Source organism: Cavenderia fasciculata (genome assembly GCF_000203815.1).
Source record: "Cavenderia fasciculata unplaced genomic scaffold Scf_Dfasci-G-o-80e12.f1-5, whole genome shotgun sequence".
In the NCBI taxonomy this organism is placed as follows: Eukaryota; Evosea; class Eumycetozoa; order Acytosteliales; family Cavenderiaceae; genus Cavenderia; species Cavenderia fasciculata.
This window is the reverse complement of record NW_004457735.1, coordinates 1192779-1214377: the sequence shown is the minus strand read 5'-3', so window position 1 is coordinate 1214377 and position 21599 is coordinate 1192779. Positions and strand designations below refer to the sequence as shown.

Here is a 21599-nt window from a genome sequence, read left to right as displayed (position 1 = left end):
CCAGGAGGTGGATCGTTGGGGATTTTGTACTCGCCATTGGAGACTGGAGTTATTCTGAGGTTGAGGAATTGCTGATTAAAGTAATAATCAAGCACTTCAAAACACCAGTTTGGAATGGCTGCGCATTTCAAGTGTCTCTTGAATGTTTCAAGGTCTGATTGTGGATTTTTGATAATTTACAGAATATAGGCACAAGCCAAAATGTCATGACCGATTTGATGTGGCACTTTTGTAATCATGTGTGGGAACGACATGCTAAACAATACTGAATACAATACTTCCACCAATGAATAGGAAAGAGGATTTTCTTCATTTTCCAGTATTGGTTGAAAATGGTGATAAAGATTTAGATATAATTGACGATTGTTGTTGCAAATTTGGTTTCGAGAATGAGAAAGTGCAGTTTCCAAAAATTGTTGTTTAGAGTATTGAATAGGTGTCATATTATTATTATTATTATTATTATTATTATTACAAGTGTAGAGATCAATTTCCAACCCTTTGATCATTGAAAGAATGGTAGGATCAATCTTTTTTCTATCGACAAAATAGATTTTGATATCCTTTATGACTATAAAGTATCCTTTCATATCGAAAAAGTCGGTTGTTCGAGGTGTTCCTTGAAGAGAAGCATAAAGATCGCGAACAAGGAAACTAAAGAATGCTGAATCTTCCATCTCCTTGTAAATGTCTCCACTCTCTTCCTTTTCTCTTTCTTTTTCTCTTTCAATTCTTTCACGCTCTCTTTCCTCCTCTCTTTGATCTTCTCCTTCTACCTCTGCTTTTCTTTTCTTTTCTTTTTCTAATGCTATTGCTCTTTCTACTACTCGATCTCTTTTTCTATTTTCTTCTATTATCTTTTGTTGAACTTGATCGACTCGACCGACTCGATTTCCATTCCGATTGTTTTGTTCTTGAGCGAGGAGAACCTGATCTTTATCAACCCATACATAATAATAGTAATCCTCTTTTTGATATTCATCCCATGCAAAATCTAATGATGTTACATTTTGATTGTTTGTTGTTGTGTTTGGAACTGCTAGTTTTTTATGAGGTGATTGTGGAGGGGATGGTGATCTTGGTGAAAATTTTTTTTCAATATTTTTTCTCCTTCTTCAAAACTAAAAAGTAATGTTGTAATTTGATGTTTATAAGGTGATTGAAGATCCAACTCTAAGGTTAGATTAAATTGTGAGAAATTCTCATATAGATAGGTACAAATATTATTTCTTTTTTCTTGATGTTGTTGACTGTTTAATGTTGGAAATGAGTTACGAATGGTTGCGATGGGTGTTGGTACATTTGAATTTTGTCCTCTTGCTTTATCGTTGATATTGTTTATTAACTGAAGAAGTTTAAAATTTTTAATCTCTACAGTTGTTTCTATTGATGTTGCTGTTGTTGAAGTTGTACTAGTTGAAGTTGTTGAGGTGCTACTGCTAGTTGAGGTTGCACATGGATCTTTTATTTTTTTTTTGGGAGGTGTCATTGGGAATGAATTTTTTTTTGGAGGCTCTCTGCTTTTTGATGCCTTGGGGGTGCTATGTAGAATCGGTCAGTCACCCTTCCCCTCACTATCCTTGGACTGAACGATTTATTGATCGACCCATTTTATGAGGGTTGAACGATTTCTATCTATTAAAGATAGGTGGGTGGTCTACCCAGACGACTTGCTTGCTGACACTTCTTTATTTAATATCACGAAGCAGACTTGTCTAGATTTATATATCAAACAGATTTTCAACATCTAAAAGGTTTAAATCAAACATGAGAGTATTGTAACATATATCAGAGGTCATAACAGGTAATTCTTGATCTATACTCCCACAAGAAAAGACCAACAGTATAAAAACAGTAAGCTAGTAATAAACAGTTGGTAGAGATAATCTAGATTGTTTAAAATCAATGATATCTCAATGCTACAATTATTATTCATTCTTATAAATTCATCTTTTTATTACTATAATTAATCATTTACAAAGCTATTATCTATATATTCATATATCTATATATTATTATTATTATTATACCTCTCAAATTAATTATATATTTACCTAGTATCTATATAGTTAACATAACCGTTGCTATTTATTCGTATTGAATGGATTGAAATCTCGAGTAAGGCCAAATCTTAGACTTCACTTACCATTTAATCTTGTGAATCATTATAAGTTTGAATCTAGATTACTCGATTGTAGATACAAGTTGAAACTTTAGTTCTAGAATATCTTTAGTTGACACACGCATCCAACTCAATATAAAGTTGTGATAAGTTTAAATATTTACCTCTTTGTATCAATCATATTTGAGGTTCCCAGATGTTGGTCTCAATAGATGGACATAGTCATTATTTCATTTGTGATTGACAATTTGGTGTAGGTTTTACGATCGTTCTAAAGATATAATAATTGGTTCCCTAGATTACCCATCTCTATCATACATGTACTTCGCAAGAGCAGTGATGGATTAGAGAATCGATTTTTTTTCCTTTTTCGGTTTTTTAAAATTGAGCTCACCGTTTTTATAATAAATCAGCTCGTAGTATCATAAAAAGATAACAATCTATATATATACTATATTTGATTAAATTGGGACGGGCTTATATATTTAGGGTCATTAATTATTTGAATTAATTTTAATTAAATTTGTGGAGTTGTCTGTGACAGACCCCTCAAAAAAATCATTTGTACACATACAGTCGTACAGATACTATCTGTTTAAATAATAATTTTTGATTAGTTTGAATGCCATCTATCGAATTCAGAATTAGCTCAAATGGTAGAGCGAGAAATCAAAAAATACACATCGCTCTTGGCAATCCCTCTTTTTGATCTAGTATACTTTAATAAAATACAAAAAAGCAAATTACTTGGTTTATTTTTCCATTTTAATTGAATTACTATTCTTTCCATAATTTTTAATTTTATACCAAACCATTATCTTTTTTCTAAAAGCAAAGAAAATACCAAACACCAATGCAACTCCACATACTCCACATACCACTGCAATAGTAATGATTTTCCATGTTGTCTTTTTATCTTGATCGGCACAAATGTCAGTATCTGTTATCAATGGACTAAACCATGGGTCTAAATTACACTCCATCTCACAATGTGGGAAATTTAATCCAACTACTATTTTTGTTTGTTGTCCTGTTGTTGAGGTGGTAGTATTGACAAGCTCTGTTATGGAAAAAGCTGAACGACCATCTGCAACTGCATAGTCCAAGAATCTACCCAAAAATACAACTCCACTCTTTATAACTCTAAGGTATTGAATATTATCTAATTTGTTGATAATTACTGATGAATCATCACTACCACCACCACCACATTCCGATTGTTGTTGCGTTGGATCATAATCTGTTTCAAATAATACTCTTATTGTATTGATTGATGATTGGTATTGCCATCCTGTAATATTTACTGATATCTAATAAAAAAAAGTGAAAAGGTAAGTAAATGATAGATGATTATTAATACATTCGACATACTTTAATTGAATTTGGAGGAATAGTAGTTTGAATACCACCAAATACATAATCTTTTGATAATTCTGTAAATTCAACCGTGGCGGTAACATTTTTAGTTGTACCACCGACAGTAGAAGTAGTATTGAGTATATAATTGATAATAGTTCCTCTTGTACTAGTTTCATTGATTACAGTTGATATCCAACTATTGGTGATTAACTCTGCAGTGATATTTGATGAAACATCTATTTCTTGAATACTAATCATTGAGAAATTAAATTTAAATTCACTACTAGCTCCTTCAAATGTTATCGTTGGATTTGATGGATCACCAACAAATACAGTTCCATTATAAATAATTGATTCACAACCTACAAAAATAAAATAAATTAAAATATTATTATTATTTTTTCTTTTTTCTTTTTTCTTTTTTTAATTTAAACATACTTGTACCATAAAAACCAGAATTGCATTGACAATCTCCATTATCATTACATGTACCACGATTATTACAATTTGAGGTTTGTTTTTCACAAAGTGATTTCAAGTCTTGACTTGTTTGTTGAATGTAGAGTATTCTACTTGAAGTAAAGTTAAAAGAGTATTGACTCATTTTAACTGTTGCCAAACCACTAGTTGTAGGGGCGCCCAATAGACATGCAACTGCACTTGTTGTTGCATTGATAATAGTACACGATTGATCGTTTATAGTGATGGTTGTATTTTGAATATTTGGTTCAAATGTACCATACAATATGACAGTACCACCCAAAGTATTAATTGAATTGGATTGTCTTATAATTGGCCATAATTGAGTATAGACAACACTACTGTTTGAAGAGGTATATTCATTTTCGACGAGGAAATCGATATTTCCAATTGGTGATGGTAACCTTGATGATTGGATACGACATTCCGCTATACCTTGGACAACAGTTACAACATCACATACCTGGTTTTGATTGAAATAATAGGCTGATACTGGTATCGACCCTGTTGTGACGTTGACTAGCAACAGAATATTGGTTGGTTGTTGGGCTATGGCTATGGTGTTGATTCGAAGTGATGCATCAAACCAATAGAGTGGTTTAACGTATGATTTGGCCTTTGACAATTGTAATGTCACTGTAGTTGGTTGACCTCCTCCCGCCGGCATGGTATAGACCAACTTGTTATTTGGTACGATGGCAGTGAGACCTGGGGCGTCTGCCGCTGGACTAGCCCATCCAAGAAAGTCTCCAACAATGGTCACAGTCTTACCAAAATCAATTGATGGATAAGAGTTATTGGCAAATACAGCAGGTGATGGAGGGCAAACGGGTGCTGCAATAGTCTCACTTACTTGATTTGATCCTGGAATGTTGGCGTAGCATTGGTAACATGTTGGAAAGTATACGCCTGGTGTTCCCCTGAAAGTAAACGTTGTAACTTGACATAAATTGTCAGACATGTTTCCCGATAGAATGGGATTTTCTTGTACGGCTAATGAAGAGACACCAGGTGGAGGGAAGTTTTGGATAGTTGTCAAATTTACATTTTCTGAAATACCAATATACTGTGAAGATACCATACCCAAATTTATAGTTGCAAATGATGATGATTTTATATTTCTAAAGTAAAGAATGTAAATTTTTGATTAATATTTAAGAGTTGTAAAATGTTTTTTTTTTTTGATATTTACAATTCTACAAGTTTATGAGAAGGAAGATTAAAGGGGAATGAATCATATCCATGAATATCATATAGGTAAAGAACCTCTAGACGACTATATAGTTCGAGATAAGTTGTGAGGAACTCAGTTGTTGATCCAGGCAAACATGAATAGATTAATTTTTTAGTGTTTGGTGTCATTATATCAACTCTATTAAGTAAAGCGTTCGATGAATAAAAACTAAATATGATAGATAGATAGATATTAGAATTTGATTGATAATTTTGATTTTGATTTTGATTCAAAATTTGAACTTACAAGGATGAGATTGCAGTACTTTGAACTCTTAATTGGAATTTTGGTGAATTACCAACGACAACTGTAAGGGTATTGAGTTTTGGATAAGATGTTTCTGCAAATGTCATCAAAGAATCGCTTATTCCAAATCCTAAATTTCTAGAAAAATAAATAAATAAATAAATGAATCAATAAACATTAGAGGAGATGTGCGTAAATATTAATATATTAATTAATGTATATGATAATTTACAAGTAGGGTGTACGTACAATGATACCAAATTAGATTGTTTAGTCATGTATGGCATACTTGTTAGACGGGTCATACTTAAAGCCAAATAATTTAATTTTGGATGTGTAATCAATGATTCTGTCATTGATTCTAAATTTGGCAGTGAAAATGTTCTATATGTATGTATATATATATATTATATAGATAGATAGATAGAGAAATAGGTATTTCGGTTAGGTTTTATATATATATATATATATTAAAAGAATGGACTTACGCCGTTTCTAAATTTGGGAAAATGGTTGCAAAACCATCATAAACAGTAGTTGCTGTTGTACTGGTTACACTATAAAGAGAGAGACAGAGAGAGAGAGATAAGGGATTAGAAATAGAAAGAAAAATAAATAAGTTGATTATAACTAGTACATACTATAATGAATTCAAGGTAGGTGTAACTGACATCCTATCGAAAATATCACTGATAGAACCGATATAAGGTTCAGATTTGATACTGATCGTTTGAATTTGTGAAAATATTAGTGGTCCAACAAGTCCAGGATCAGGATAAACAGATGCTGATGCAGAAAGTATTCTATTTAAATCCAATATAATATAGTTAGTATTGTAATTGATTGATTGATTGATTGATTGATTGATTGATTGATTGATTGATTGATTGATTGATTGATTGATTGATTGATTGATTGATTACTAACTAACCAATCCTAAGACTTCTTACACTGCAGTTAAATGACCATTTTCAAACAATACATTGTTTTGTGTTTCTATTGGTATGGAAGTATTCCAATTGATGCCAAATCTATATCTCAACCATAATAATGAATTGACTATAGGATAAAGAATGAAGATTGTTATTGTATTTAGTAAACTGTTACTGTCTGTCTCTGTGATCATCTGATATATCATGCATACTTTCATCTTGTGGTAAATCCCAAGTTGCATCTGTCGATGAAATGAAAACAAACAATAACAATAAGATCGAGATAAATAAATGTAGTGGTGGTTTTGTTGTTGTTGTAATATTCATTTGATTATTTATTTAATTGTACAAATACAGTGATACAAACATATACATGTATAAGATAAGGACACTGTCACTTGCAGGCTACGTAAGTACAAGATGCGAAAGAATATCTAAAAAACATAAATATAAATATCTTGGTTCCAAAAAAAGTTGGGAAATCATTTAAACAGTATTTTTAAGGATTAAGATAGTAGTATACTTTTACTAAATAATAATACCCTTTCAAAACAAATTATTTGTTTGTTTGTTTGTTTGTTTGTATTATTTATTTAAATTAAATAATAATTAGAATTGATAATGATAATAAAATAATTTTGATTGTTGTTGTTGTTGGAATAGAGTTGAGATGGGATGATGCATCATTACTATTATCTGTGGTATTGAGGTTTTTACGGGATCCACCAGTATTGGTAGTACCAAGTAGACCGTATGTGGTTGAGGAGGAATCAAGGTAGTCGAGGATACCACCAAGTGAAGAGGATCCTAGACTGGTACCAGATGTGGCGCCTGTAGAGGTTGTAATTAATGGACGTGACATGGTGGATAGTTGAGCAGGGTTACCTGTATGAGCTTCAACTTCGGGTGAGTCTGGAATATCAGTTGTAAACTCCCATTTGATATAGTCGAGATAGATAACGGTCTGTACACCAAGTGCACTCTTGAAGGCGAGCGCATATTCAATGTCATTGGGTTGCAGACCGTCAACATAGACTGTAAATATTTGCCATTCATACGACAACTGATTGGGTAGTGATGTGGGGATACCAGACTTTTCAAAGTAGATACGTAACGATGGGATAGGTTTACCTTTATGTACCTTGCATGCAAACGATACAGATTTTAGGTACTTTGTAGTGAACCCACCTTCACGACTAAACACTACACCACCGTACGCCTCTAGTTCTATTCTAATATTAGTGATACCACTGTACGGGTCGTTTGTATCATCAATTGTAAACTCTGTAAAGTTGAAGCTTTGGTAGACGTCCCAGCCATAGGTAAGATGGTCGTCGTACATGTACTCGGGTACCAGTGCCAACGTGCATATCTTGGTGTCGTTGACACCCGGGCTCGGAGTGAACTGCTTCAATGTGTTGTAGGCCAGGTTACCCTTGGCCTTGTCAAACTCGTAGGCCATGTACTCGCCATCCGACCCACCAACCAACAAACTACCAGGGAATGCAAACTTTGGGCCATTGTCTGCCTTGTTCCACGTCCACCCTCCATTCTCCAACTTCATCTTTTGGTATCCCTTCATACCGGTGCCTCTGACTTGCACCGATGTAATACCAACTGCATAGTTTGAAAACATGACACGGAAATAGTATGCATAGTCCATCGACCCCTCTCCACCACCCAAAAACGTCGCATTGATGTTGCCTTCGTGTTCACACGATACTTCTTGGTAACCCAACGAATAAATCTCGCTTGTTTGGTTACGTAGAGCTATCTTTTCATAGTCGACATTGGCAATGATAAAGTGAGCTCTATCAGTCTGACCGCAATCCTCACCTTGGTTACACATGTCTGTCACCATGACCACAACACTTCCAAGCGGTCCAGTCAATCTAAAACATTGTCCACATCTCTGTCCACCTGAAAAGAATCCTTTACTAATTGCTGCCATTCCCATTGCCGTCGGTACTGGTAATTGACACATTCCTCTAACTGATAATTGTTCTGTTGCAATACATGATCCAGACTAAAACGAATAACAAAAAAGATAAATAAAATATAATTAATAAATAAAGTACATAGGTATATAGTTTATAGTTTTAACTTACACCACAAGGACCTAATGGAATAGGACCATTGATTTCATTAACCTTTCTTGGTACAAGGGTTGGTTTTGGAGTTGGTGCTTTGGTTTGTTTTGGTATTTTACCAGTTCCACCATTTGTACTTTTTGAAGTTAAAGAAGAGGAGGCAGAGGATGCACCCTTTGGGAATAACAATTCTTCATCATCATTACCAGATGGTATTTCATCTAATCCATGTTTACCTGTGGTTCTACTACTACCACCAATAGTTCTACCTGTCAATGTTGTTAGAGTTGATGACTTGGTTGGTTCTACGTTTTTTGGTGGTACTGTTAATTTTGTTATTGGTGTAGGTGTACTAATTTTAGATGTTGTTGTCGTACCAATTTTAGATGTAGTTGTACCAGTTTTAGTAGTAGTTGTTGTAGATTTGGGTGTAGCTGTAGTAGTAGTAGTAGTTGATCGTATTGGTACCCTTGTTGGCTTTTTTGTAGGAGTAAATAATTCATCTTCATCTTGAGGAGGTTCTTCTTCTTCCCCATCAATTGGAGGTAATTTGTTACCAGTTGTGCTTGAAGTAGTAGTAGTTGCACGAGGTTTTATATTTGATGTTGTGAGTGGAGTAAGAGAAGGTTTTATAGTTGTTGGAGGTATTACCGACGGTTTGGTTGTTCCAGTTCCAGTAGTCGTAGAAAGTGGTGGTAAAGATGGTTTCGATGTGACTGGAGGTTTACCAGTGGTCGTAGTGGAAGTTGAAGTTGAAGTTGTAATACGTGGTTTACTTGTCGTCGTAGTACCAGTATGTGGAGGTAAGGATGGTTTGGATCCAGTTCCAGTGGTTGTTGAAAGAGGAGGAAGAGTTGATTTTGGACCAGTCGTTGTGGTAGTAGTCTTGGGTGGTAATATCTTTCCAGTGGTAGTGGTGGTAGTCGAAGAGGTAGTAGGTTTAGGAGGAAGAAGAGGAGGTTGTTCAAAATCATCACCAACTCCATTTAAAAGTAATTCAGCTTCGGATAGACGATGTGATTTGGATGATGAAGTTTGTTGGTGTTGTTGTTGTTGTTGTTTGGGCTTTTCTGTTAACAGATCATTACTATTTTCAAGGACAGAGTCATCACTAAATATAAGACCCTCTTCTTCCTCTGGCGGTAGCTTTCTTGGTGGTGAAGCATCCACTCTATGATTATTATTATTGTCGGTGAGTATACAACATGTTAATATTAAAAATATTAATATTATTATTAAATTATTATTACTATTACTATGATACATTATTATGATATTATTACTATTACTATTAAATAAATTAAATAAATAAATATTATTTGTTGATGATTATAAATATTATTAAAATATTATTGATCGATTATTATTATTATTACTATAATTATTGTTATTATTATTAATATTATTATTATTATAGTTTGTAGTATTGTTTTTTGTTTTAATATTTAAATCAATCATATGGATAATATTATAATGTTACTACAATATCCAAATAACAATTGATGTTGTTGGTTGTTGTTGTTGTTGTTGTTAATAGTGTTTGTACAACAATTAAAAATATCATCATCATGAGTAGTACTCGTAATTCCTTTCACTTGTTGTTCCTCTTTAATTTGTATAATACTATCAGTTAGTATATATGTATAAAAGTTAGGTGATTAGATTATTAATGTTCACATACCTCCTGTCACATCTTTATTTGGTGCAATGCACATCATTCAGTACTTGATTGATTGACTGGTTAGTCAACTGGCTCTCTAGTGATATATATCTATCTGCCTTTAATTGTTCACTTTCGGGTTTACTTGTAAACATGACAAACTATCTATCATCACACTCTCTTCCCATCAATCTTTTATCTATTATGACTCTCTTTGTGATAGGTGCTGTTGTGATGAACTAAACATAGTGATATTCACTCACTCTTGGTGGTAGTGTATCTATCTTATCTATCTTGTGTGTGTGTGTGTGTGTGTGTGTGTGTCATCTTTCCAACCACAAACAAATAATAATACGAATATCCGAACGAATTAATTTTAATGACAGTCCTCCCATGTACACATCCAAAAATAAATTAAATTAATATTTGTTGTTGATATTGAATCAAAGAATTAAAATGGATATATCTACAAATGTAATAGTATTACATGTATATTTTATCGGTTAACATAGATCGGGAACATTCCTGTTCAATGTTAAAAAATAGTTGAATAGATTTAAATTACTTAATGTTACGTTTATGGATTGATTGATTGATTGATTGTTTTGGGGGGGTAGTATATTAAAACACAACGATATGGATACTTAAAATTTATTTAATTAATATTAATAAAGATCGTGAATTGTTGTTTGGGGATTTTGGTTTGGTTTGTAATGTTTCAAAAATTGGATTTACTATTTTGTTGATGTTTAATTTAATTAAGTAATAATAATAATAATTGTAAAGATAGTAAAGCTGATAAATAAAATTGTACTGATGATGCTGCTCCACTTTGATTCTTTCCTTCACCAGATGGACCTCCATCACTTCCGCTGCCTGGGAATTCACTACTACCAGTTGGAATAGTATTAGAGGTTGTTGAGGAGGAGGAGGTCGCACCAGATGTTGTGGTACCTGGTTTTGGCTTTCCAATAACATCAATGTTGCCTGGAGTGGTTGGAATCGATGTATCAAATACCCACATGATATTGTTGATTTCAAAGGTGCCTTGTTGAGCACTCAAGAAACTCAAATAGGTTTCAGAGGATTGAGCTCCAAGTGCTTCAATGGTAAGAGTATGTGTAACAAATTCAGAGGTGACATCTACAGCTGTACCAGTCTCACTACCGAAAAATACTTTGACTGAAGTTAATGAACTCGACTTGATTGAGAATTTGAGAGCATCGATGTACTTGGTCGAGAATCCACCCTCGAATTTGAGTTGGACTGCACCGCCAGCAGTAAGCTTGGCTTGGATAACATTGTCTGGGTCTGGGAAGGCATAGTTGATTGGTTCTTGGTACGAGTAACTTTGGTCGGACCATCCGGCGGTCAAGGCGTCTTGGTAGATGTATTGGTTGGGTGAGCCGGTGACACAGACGTCTTGGCCAACTGGAGAGACTGGTTTGAATTGGGCAGTTGATAGTACCCATCCAGTGGCTGTTTGGGAGACACTGATAGAGACGGGCGATCCACCGTTGGCGCCTGGTGTCAATATGACGGTTGCTGGGTACAGAGCTTTATCCTTTCCATTGCCATTACTACGCCATGCCCAAACATTGTTTTCAATGACGAATGGAGTTGGTGAGCCATTCAATCTAACCGATTGGATGGGTGCTTCCATGTCGGAGAATCTAATACCAAGATAATCTGCATTTGGCTTGCTTGCCAATTGATAGCTAATCTTTTTTCCAAAATCACAGCTTACTTGTTGGTATCCAATTTTGTTGGCTGTCTGAGTGCTTGCAGCGTCGGTAATCTTGGCAAAGTCGGCTGGAGCGAGAATGAAATGAACGTGATCAGATTGTGTGCAAACATCTCCACTGTCACATTTATTGGAGAGCATCACTATAGTACTACCCTTGGATCCAGTCAAATTGAAACAAGCTCCACAAACTCTAGAGTCACCAAAGAATGGTGCACTTACACTAGCTACACCCATCGATGTTGGAGCTGGTAAAACACATGTTCCAACTGATGTTGCAGGGTTTTGCACTGCTTCTCCTGACTAAATTATATAAATATAAATATAAGTAATGTAGGATAAATATAGAGTTGGAAAAGTAAGTATTTTTGAAAAGTGATAATATGTTTTTTTGTTTTTTTGTTTGGTTTGGTTTGGTTTGATTACTTACACCACATGCTGATAATGGAATAGAAGTTGAATATGCTAATCTAAATAATAGTAATAATACTATTAATGATGAATGTAATCTCATTGTTGTTGTTGTTGTATTTTTTTAATTAATAAATATAAATATAAATAATAACAATAATATTTATTTGATTCTACAACTATTAATAAATATATAAAAGAGAGGAACTAGAGAGGAGGATGATGTTAATTTAAATTTTATAATTAATATAATTTCAATATATGGTTGGTAATAATTCCGACCAACATGTTCCAACGACTACTTAATAGGGTACACATACCACTTGTTTAAAATTAATTATTATTATTATTGTTTTCGGAAATTTCTTTATCTCTGACTGTATGTACCATGTGAGTGCCTTTTTCTACCCATCCATATTCTGTCATACAATAATTCAATAACTATTTTAATTTTGGCGAGCCACCCAGCCAGCAGTGGTTATCTATTCTTCCTCCTCCTACACACTCTCACTCACAATCACTACCCCCTTCACAATTGTGTCATCTATCCATCACACCCCCACACTTGACTTTTCAATGAGAATGTCTATCCTACCCCTAACCCTAGGGTGTTGTTTCAATTGTTAACACACTTAAAAATGGTGAGTGGGTGGGGATTGTTTTGGTGTATGGTGGTTGGTTTTTGGTTGATTGATAGACCACAATTGAGTGAGTTGATGATTTTGATTTCTTTGTCTTTTTTTGGTAGATATCATCACTGCAACCAGCTATATGTTTCCATCATCCATCATGTTCATCAACCCTCATGAGATGTGTGTTTGTTTGTTTGTGTTTAGTATATATATATATGTGGGTGTTGTTTATTGTTGTGTTGTATTATTATTATTCGTGATTGGTCTCTCTGAAACACATTTTCTGCAAATACATTTGAAACCATAAGTGATCAACTCTTGCTCTCTTTCTTCGAATGGGGTATTTTCGTCAATGTATGAATGGTAAAGCTCTTCGCCTGCTTGGATATCGCGCAATGCTTTGATGTGTGCGAAATTCGAGCCATTGTCAAACACAACAAGACAGTTTGGTTCACAGGAATGATTGATCATTGCTTGTAGACCAAACATACCAAATCCATCAAACGATGGGAATACATCATAGTCTTCGTCGTCGTCATCCTCCATATCATTCATCTTTTGTTCAGATTCCATCTCTCTCATTTCTTCCTCTTCTTCAGTATCCATTCCTGAGTGTCCATGACCGTGACCATGAGCGTGTCCATGAGCATGTCCATTTCCATCGGCCATATCATGATCTTGATGATTACATTCTTCATCATCGCAATCATCTTCATTTTCAGCGTGGTATTGACGTAATGCTTCGACTACCTTTTTCATTGCGTTTTGACTGTGTGCACGGAATTGCTCGGGGACGGGCTTGTTGGTATCGTCGATATGGCGACGGAACTTTTCGAGTGGATGAGAGAATCCGATCGAGTTGTCGTTCATCTCGAGCATGCCGAGGATATGTGAGTAGAATTCCATCGAGAGGAGGGTCTCGATGAATGTTTGGTTGTTGGTGAGGGGGTGCGATGTGAGGATGGGGTAGAGATACTTTCTGAGCAGGTCGAGTGATTCGGCCGACCAAGTACGTGCCTCTTGCTCTGTAAAGTTGTCGTCAATACGCACCTCCCACCATGCACGGTGACAGTATTGCTTGAGAAACTCTTGACAAATGACAGATGCGAGATTGGGGTCGTTGGCAGTCATCACACGCGACACGAGCGATGCGATAATCTGACCACCCAAAAAGAAGAGTTCGTTCGAGTCGATGGCATGCAACTTGAACTTGTAGAGGGGACTCGATTCATCGGAATCGCCACCCACGCACAACAACTGGTGGTGACGGTTGAATGCCGTCTCTCTGCATTGCTCCGAACAGTACTTTTCACCGCACTTGGCAAAACAGCTCACTACGCCAGTCGAGTAGTCGTATGGGTTCTGATCGGTCTCGATAAAGTCGCCGGCCTTGTCCCCGACGAGCTTAAACACACGTCTGTAATGGTTGAGTTGTTTGTTGAGCGATCCCAAGAATCTAAAACAATGAGCACATGTCCATGCGGTCGTTCTATTGTAGACGTGTTGCACCGAGAACAAAGGTGCCTCTGAAAATATAACCTCTCCACTCGAGAATGACTTTTCAGTGAATACTCCTCTTCCCTTTGTCTCTGAAATATATCTCTTTGTTACTACTCCTGGTATTGAATGATGTAATTCCATCTTAACTCTCTATATATATATATATATTTACAAAAAAAAACGACGAGTACTAATATAAAAAGTATTTGTGTAAAAAAAAAATGACACATAGTTTCGACCGACTCGTCTCATTCGTCTCTTAAAAAAAAAAAAAAAAGAAATAAATAAAATATCCATTATCAGCAATGGGGAATCGATCAGTGTTTATATATTATATAATTGATATTATTATTATTTGTTAATAAAATATATAAAAAACCCAAAATAAAGTATTATTATTAATATTAATACTATTATTAATATTATTTCTCAAATGTGTAGATCTGAATAATAATAATTTGAATATCCTCATAAAGTAATTCTCCAAGTTCATTGAACATACCTCTACACTCTTCCAATTTTTCATGGATGGAATTTCAAGGATTCCTGTCACTCACCTTCCTTTTTGAGACAAAAAACTTATTTTTATCCCAACAATTTTTTTTGAGTGATATACTTTTTTTTTGGAACTATAAATATTCTATTCGATCTTCTTAACACATAATAATATATATCTTATTTATTTATTTATTTATTTTAATTTATTTACTTAAGTAATTTGTTGTAAGTGATCAGATAGATAGAGAGATGGATTCAGACAGAGACAACACTCACACAAAGAGAGAGAGAGAGAGAGAGATAGAGATAGAGATATTTAGATAATGATTTATTGTAAACTGGAAAGTCATTGTGTCGGAATTCCAAATTCTATTTCGCATCATACTAGAAAAACAATCTATCTCATACCCCTTTGTGTGTGGTGTGCGATGGGGGGTAAAAAAAATTGAATTTTTCTATTTTTTTTTTAATTACACAACTGCTCCCTATATTCCACCACCTCACAGCACCATCAATCGATTTCTAACTCAACAACAACTACATTGTATTTATCACAATTGAAACTCAGCATCCTCCTATTCTATTCACACTACATTTGTTTGTACGCTGGCGATACTACTCTTTTATTACCCTACTACACACCACCACCATCATTCCTCTTCTTTTTTTTTTCCCTCGCATTCTCATCATCTCCACCAACACAAGAAAGATTCGATAGAGCTAGCTAGCTAGCTACGCATACACTACATACACTAGTAGTACTACACTAGTAGTACTATCCTGGCAGTCACAACCTAGAGAAATCAACCCAATAACAACAAACAATCAAATCTCAACGACAACAATTCTATTCTCATTCGAATTGCTCTTATTTCCTTTATTACTCTACTTACTCTTGCTTCTTGCTTTATTTGTGATTTAATTTATTTGAAACAACAACAACAAAAAGAAAAGATAGTTTATTCAATCAGTCAATCAATCAATCAATCATTGTTTACCCCTCTCTAGTACATTCATTCTATTTTTAATTAATTATTATTAGTTGTTGTTTTTTTTATATTTGTATATATTTAAATTAGGATAAAATAAGAAGAATAATAATACTAATTAATATTATATTATATTTATTTAGGTACATAAAACAATCCGATCTTAAACTTCAAGTTTATTCACTCTATCAACAAAACAACCTTCTTTACATTCAATTCAACTTTCTTCTTTTCCTTTAAACACAATAATAATCAATATACAATCATGTCACACGGAGGAAATAATAATGCAAATCAACCAAATAAGACCCAAGCCATTCTACAAGAAGTAGACAAGGTAAAGGATGTTATGCACAACAACATTGGTTTGATGTTGGACAATCACGACAAGGCATCAAATCTCCAAGACAAGACTGCTTCAATGAACAACAATGCTCGTCTCTTTAAGAAACAAACAGTCACCATCAGAAGACAAATGTGGTGCAGAAATATGAAGCTACAAATTATTATTGTTTTGGTTGTTCTTTTGGTTTTGGCTATCATTTTGATTCCAATCATTCTTAAATTTACAAACTAAAAAACATAAATCAAATAATATATAACTAATAATAATCAATAACAACAACAACAATAATAATTTAATTTAACAAATACCAAAAGTACTAGTATCAATCACCCATTCTTCCTCATCCCATCATCCTTCAACTAATATTAATACAACAACAACAAACAACAACATATTTTTTATATAAATGTTTTTAAAAAGAAGAAATCAATCCAATAATAATCATAATGGAATATAACAACAACAAAACTTAGAGAGAAACAAAACCAAATAAATTATTGATTGAAATTCAATCTATTTTATTATTCATTCTTTTTCTTTATGAAAAAGATTTAATAATTATGCGCATCAAAAATAGTAGTACGATACTGGATATGGATGGATTTAATTAATTTTTTCTTGTTGTGGAAATATTAAATTATTTATATTAATTTGTTTATTTTTCTTTTTCTTTTTTTCTTTTTTGGTTATTCTTGTTCATCTTCATCTTGATCATCATCATCATCATCGTCTTGATCTTCTTGATAAGATGGGATAACTGGAATGGAGATAGAGGTTGCATCTGGGATTGCTAAACTATTAGTGGTTAAAAGTTGAGAGGATAGCATTGTAGAATTTAAACTACCATTGATATTTGATAACAATGTTGAAGTCAAAGTTTGTTGTTGATCAAGAGTATTGATTGGTGAAGAGCTATTATTATTATTATTATTATTATTATTATTATTATTATTATTAGTTGAATACAATTGTTGTGAAATTAAATTATTATTATTACTATTATCATAAAATGTTTGTTGTTGTTGGTTATTTTGTACAATTGTTGTTGTTGATGTTGTTGTGTTTGATACCAAATTAGTCGAAGATGGTTGTAAAGTTGTTTGAATGGCAGGATTAATCAATCCCAATACATTTCCACTGTTATTATTATTATTATTAGTATTATTATTATTATTATTAGTAGTTCCACCTCCAATATCATCACAAGTTATATTTTGTAAAAGGTTATCATTTTGTAAAAGGTTATTAAATTCATCAAAACTGTGTTCGGTAGTAGAGGAGGAAGATAGGGTAGTGTTGATGCTATTTGGAGAAGAGGATGAAGAGGAATGTTTATCCTTTTTCTTTTTCTTTGGCATGTCTGTTGTGTTGCTGTTTTCCTCGTTGTTGTCATTGTCTCCAGGCACAGAGTCGGTGCCATCGTTGCCAAAGGCGCAGTTGTGACCCTTTTTTGGCTGCTTGCACTTGTTGCAGAGATAGGTTGTTCTCTTTGCCTTTGACTCGTCTACAGCAGTAGTTGTAGATGCTGCGGCAGTAACGGCAGCAGCCATACTGGCCAATGTCGAACCATCTTTGTTTTTGGGTGGTCTTCCTCTTTTTCTTTTGACTTGTGGCACCTCTTCAAGGGTACCATTGATATTAATAGTAGATGTCATTGTCGACTGCTGCTGTGACAATGTAGAGCCACCAACTGATGAGAGACTGGATTGTGGAGTAGATTGAATATTTACAAGATTGAGGTCAGATATGGTGGTTTGTGACGAAATTAGAGGCACGACAGAGGTATCGGTCAAAGACGATTGTTGCAGTGTCAGTGGTTGTTGAGTTGGAGATGTTGTTGCGCCCAAAACAGATGTATATGGTGGAGATGTTAGGGCAGATGTAGGTGTAGAGTTGAAAATTTGTTGTTGAATCATATATGATTGTTGTTGTTGTTGTTGTTGCTGTTGCTGATCCATAAAGGTTTGGGGTGTTTGTTGTTGCATTGTAGGTGAAAGTGATGACATTAATACTGGGCTATTGGCACTGCTCGATATTGGTGAATGATGGTTAGAAGCTATTCCAGAGCCATTAATTGTATTGGTTGTGGTTGTTGTAGATGTTATCTGTTGTTGTTGTTGTATATGTTGTTGCAGAGGTTGTTGTTGTTGTTGTTGTATATGTTGTTGTTGTAATTGTTGATGTTGTTGTTGTTGTTGTAAAATAAATGCTTGTTGTTGTTGTTGCTGTTGGAATTGTTGTTCAATAAGTGTTGCAGGTTTATAGATATTGGCATATTCTGGCATGCCTTCTGCTCGCTTATTGATTTCCATAGCTTGTTGTTTAACAAGCTCTAAATATTTACTATCCAATGTTTGAAGTTGTTGTTGTTGTTGTTGTTGGTGTTGTTGTTGTTGTTGTTGTATTTGGGGTTGCTGCTGTTGTTGTTGTTGTTGCTGTATTTGGAGTAATTGTTGCAATTGTTGGAGTTGTGGGTTTTGAACCATTTGTTGATGATGATTCATACCATTGTTATTGGGTGAGTATTGTTGTTGTTGAGGAGTTTGTTGTTGTTGTTGAGGGATTATATAGATTTGGGAAGGCTGTTGTTGTTGTTGTTGATTATTAAATAGTTGTTGTTGTTGTTGTTGTTGAGTTGATTGGAATGGTGATTGTTGTGCCTGTTGTGGTTGGATTGTATACATATTAGTTGGCGACGAATTGTTATTGGCAGAGGTAGAAGAAGAGTTGACCCCATTTATATTGATACCATTGTTGCCATAGAGGCCTGCGGTAATGGCCGCTGCCGTGGTTGTACCAATGTTTATAAAGCTGTTTAGTGCAGCTGGATTCATTGCATTGGACTGTGTTCCAACAACACTGCTGTTGTTGCTATTGAACTGTCTATTTATAATTTCATATTCATTTTTGTTGTTGAGACGAATCGAATCATCTGCCAAATGACTGGTACTCATGATCTGATCAATGACTCTTTATATATAATCTTTTTTTTTTGTTTGTCTATATGGATTTCTTCTTCTTTTAAAAAAGACTTGATTGATTGATTGAATGTAGAAGGCTCTAATGGTTGACACAGAGGAAGAAGAAGAATATACAAGTAAGTAAGTAAGTAAGAGTGTATGATGAATAACTTTTAGGGGGGATGATAATGACTAGAAGGGAGGGATGGATGAATGAAGTTGATGAAGGTTTGCTATAGCGATGCGATGCGATGTGATGTGATGTGATGTATACTGAAAGTGAAAGAAAGAACAAATGTATGAATAAAGACTATTGTTATTATTGCTTTGATTTGTCAAATGATGGCGATGATGATAAGAGAAAGAGAGAGAGAGAATGGGATAGAGAGAATGAAAGAGAATGAAGTTGACAAGTTGTCAGCTCCACGATGCTTGTTGTTGCTGCTGCTGCTTTCTTTGCTCTCTCTCCTCTTCTGGCATGCATGCATATCATCAAAGTAGAAGGCAAACCCTCACCACACACCAATGAAAACATCATCACGTGTGTGAGTGTGCTGAAGGTGAACAAGTGAGCATCCCATCCTTTTTGTTCACTCACTCACCTCTCTCTACGTGTGCGATCGCAAATCGAGTTACACCACCACATCCATCTTTGCACTTACTAGTAAGGAAGAGGGAGGGAGGGAGGGAGGGAGGTGATGATGGTGGTTGATACGAACACGCAAGCGTTGAGGAATGATGGGTTATGTGCGACGACTATACAACCAAACCATCCCCCTTTTAACAAACAGCAGCAGAGCAGAGCAGACCAGCAGTCTGCTGTTTGGTGGTATGTTTGTGTTTGTTATGATGAAGTCTCTGTTTATAATGTAAATAGACAGACATCCAACCAACCCAAACCTACCAACCTACTATAAATCTACTATTTTTGGGTTGGGTGATGATGTGATTCCTTTGTTGTTGTTGTTGTTGGTGTAGCTAAATCGATTTGGCTACAAACAAAACATACTAAAACATATACTATACTATACTATTGATGGGTTATTGTAAAAGCTTTGCGTTTCTACTATACTATAGTGTTTTATGATAATTGAAAATAGTAAGATATATAGATAGATATGTTGTTTATATATGGATATATGAAAACAAAATATTATAATCGATTGTGATCGATAGATTAGATAAATAGATAGATTAGATAAATAGATAGATAGATAGACAAAGACAGATATATGTATGTATAGGTATAGAATAAAATGAATGAAATGACATCGACTTGCACACTCTGAAAAGTCATTAATGAAACCTCAGATATCTGCTTTGGTTTGAATTTTGATGTTTTTTCTTCAACAACAAACGGTATCTATCGCCAAAGCACAAGAAAGATGTACAGTAGTAGATATCTATCTCTTTTGATCGATCTATGTGTGTGGTGACGATAACTCTATCATAGATTAATATTTATATATATTTATATATATTTACATGATTGATTATGACTAATTGATTGATATTAGATCTATTACAAATCTCTAAGTGTGATTAGGCTTAATTACTGTTGTTGTTATTTAATCTTAAACTTTGATATTAAATATTTAATATAAGAGAATAATATAATTAAATTAAAAAAGTAATAATCTTCGTAAGTACTAAAACAGTAAAAGTTAGAGTTCTTTTTAAAAAAAAAAAGTAATATGTAGAAAGGAGGAGAAAGAAAGAAAGAAAGAAATGAAAGATTTAGAAGGAGGTAAGATATCAGTTTGTGAGAGAGAGGGAGAGGGACAGTCAATGAATTCTCACTCCAAACCAAACCATACTACCATCTAAAGGTAGGCAGGCAAGTGCCTACGACTTTGGTTTCATCTCCACCTACACCACCAGTGAAAGCAAACTGATAGTTTGTCCTATCCATCCACACTATTGAGGGGGTGCTGTTCGATGACTTGAGGACTCGCCTCATATTCTCGAGTGTGTCATGACGATTTAGTATCGAAGTGTATCGACCGACGTTTTTATGTGGCTTCTCTGCCTATGTTGGCCCCCCTTTTTTTTTCGGTTTCATCATACCAAGCAAGTCTAGAGGACGGTTGAAAACGGTGGTGTGCATATAGATTGTCGTTAGGGTAGTAACCGAAATTGCCCCCCAGATATTGGTGGTATGGTACAATAGTATAGAGTACTAATACTAATAGTAATTGTAATTTTGATAATGAACACTGACTGTGCAGAATGGTGTATGTGAATTAACTGATTACCTTTATTCTTTAGTGGTTCGTATCTCTCTCTCTCTTATTATTAAATGTATAGTATATAGATAAAGATAGATAGGTAGATAGAATAGAGAAATAAAATGAATGAGAACCAAATACCTTGAGATGATGTTCAACACAACACGC

The 21599-nt window shown here is 34.3% G+C and overlaps 7 protein-coding genes across 7 annotated transcripts; 1 reads left to right on the top strand and 6 right to left on the bottom strand.

The window, feature by feature from the left end:
* Window positions 1-176: 176 nt before the first annotated feature.
* DFA_05306 (uncharacterized protein) lies at window positions 177-6700 on the bottom strand (the record flags this gene model as incomplete). Its single annotated transcript, XM_004360968.1, has 13 exons — window positions 177-1113; window positions 1173-1461; window positions 2803-2840; window positions 2930-3432; window positions 3494-3843; window positions 3920-5082; window positions 5154-5363; window positions 5442-5579; window positions 5691-5825; window positions 5930-5998; window positions 6083-6244; window positions 6392-6500; window positions 6586-6700. 13 exons carry the CDS (start codon window positions 6698-6700, stop codon window positions 177-179), a joined length of 4218 nt encoding a protein of 1405 aa, XP_004361025.1.
* Window positions 6701-6971: 271 nt separating this feature from the next.
* expl9 (expansin-like protein) lies at window positions 6972-10178 on the bottom strand (the record flags this gene model as incomplete). Its single annotated transcript, XM_004360967.1, has 4 exons — window positions 6972-8399; window positions 8482-9751; window positions 9961-10069; window positions 10145-10178. 4 exons carry the CDS (start codon window positions 10176-10178, stop codon window positions 6972-6974), a joined length of 2841 nt encoding a protein of 946 aa, XP_004361024.1.
* A 699-nt stretch (window positions 10179-10877) lies between these two features.
* On the bottom strand, window positions 10878-12381 carry DFA_05304 (uncharacterized protein; the record flags this gene model as incomplete). The annotated part of the gene is made up of 2 exons (XM_004360966.1): window positions 10878-12170; window positions 12298-12381. 2 exons carry the CDS (start codon window positions 12379-12381, stop codon window positions 10878-10880), a joined length of 1377 nt encoding a protein of 458 aa, XP_004361023.1.
* A 757-nt stretch (window positions 12382-13138) lies between these two features.
* Window positions 13139-14560, bottom strand: DFA_05303 (uncharacterized protein; the record flags this gene model as incomplete). The annotated part of the gene is made up of 1 exon (XM_004360965.1): window positions 13139-14560. A coding segment is annotated over one exon (1422 nt), but the record flags the coding sequence as incomplete, so codon positions are not given.
* Window positions 14561-16162: 1602 nt separating this feature from the next.
* On the top strand, window positions 16163-16474 carry sybB (synaptobrevin domain-containing protein; the record flags this gene model as incomplete). The annotated part of the gene is made up of 1 exon (XM_004360964.1): window positions 16163-16474. One exon carries the CDS (start codon window positions 16163-16165, stop codon window positions 16472-16474), a length of 312 nt encoding a protein of 103 aa, XP_004361021.1.
* A 455-nt stretch (window positions 16475-16929) lies between these two features.
* On the bottom strand, window positions 16930-19197 carry DFA_05301 (uncharacterized protein; the record flags this gene model as incomplete). Its single annotated transcript, XM_004360963.1, has 1 exon — window positions 16930-19197. The coding sequence occupies one exon, from the start codon at window positions 19195-19197 to the stop codon at window positions 16930-16932; it is 2268 nt and encodes a 755-aa protein (XP_004361020.1).
* A 1554-nt stretch (window positions 19198-20751) lies between these two features.
* Window positions 20752-21163, bottom strand: DFA_05300 (uncharacterized protein; the record flags this gene model as incomplete). Its single annotated transcript, XM_004360962.1, has 2 exons — window positions 20752-20782; window positions 21021-21163. 2 exons carry the CDS (start codon window positions 21161-21163, stop codon window positions 20752-20754), a joined length of 174 nt encoding a protein of 57 aa, XP_004361019.1.
* Window positions 21164-21599: the final 436 nt, after the last annotated feature.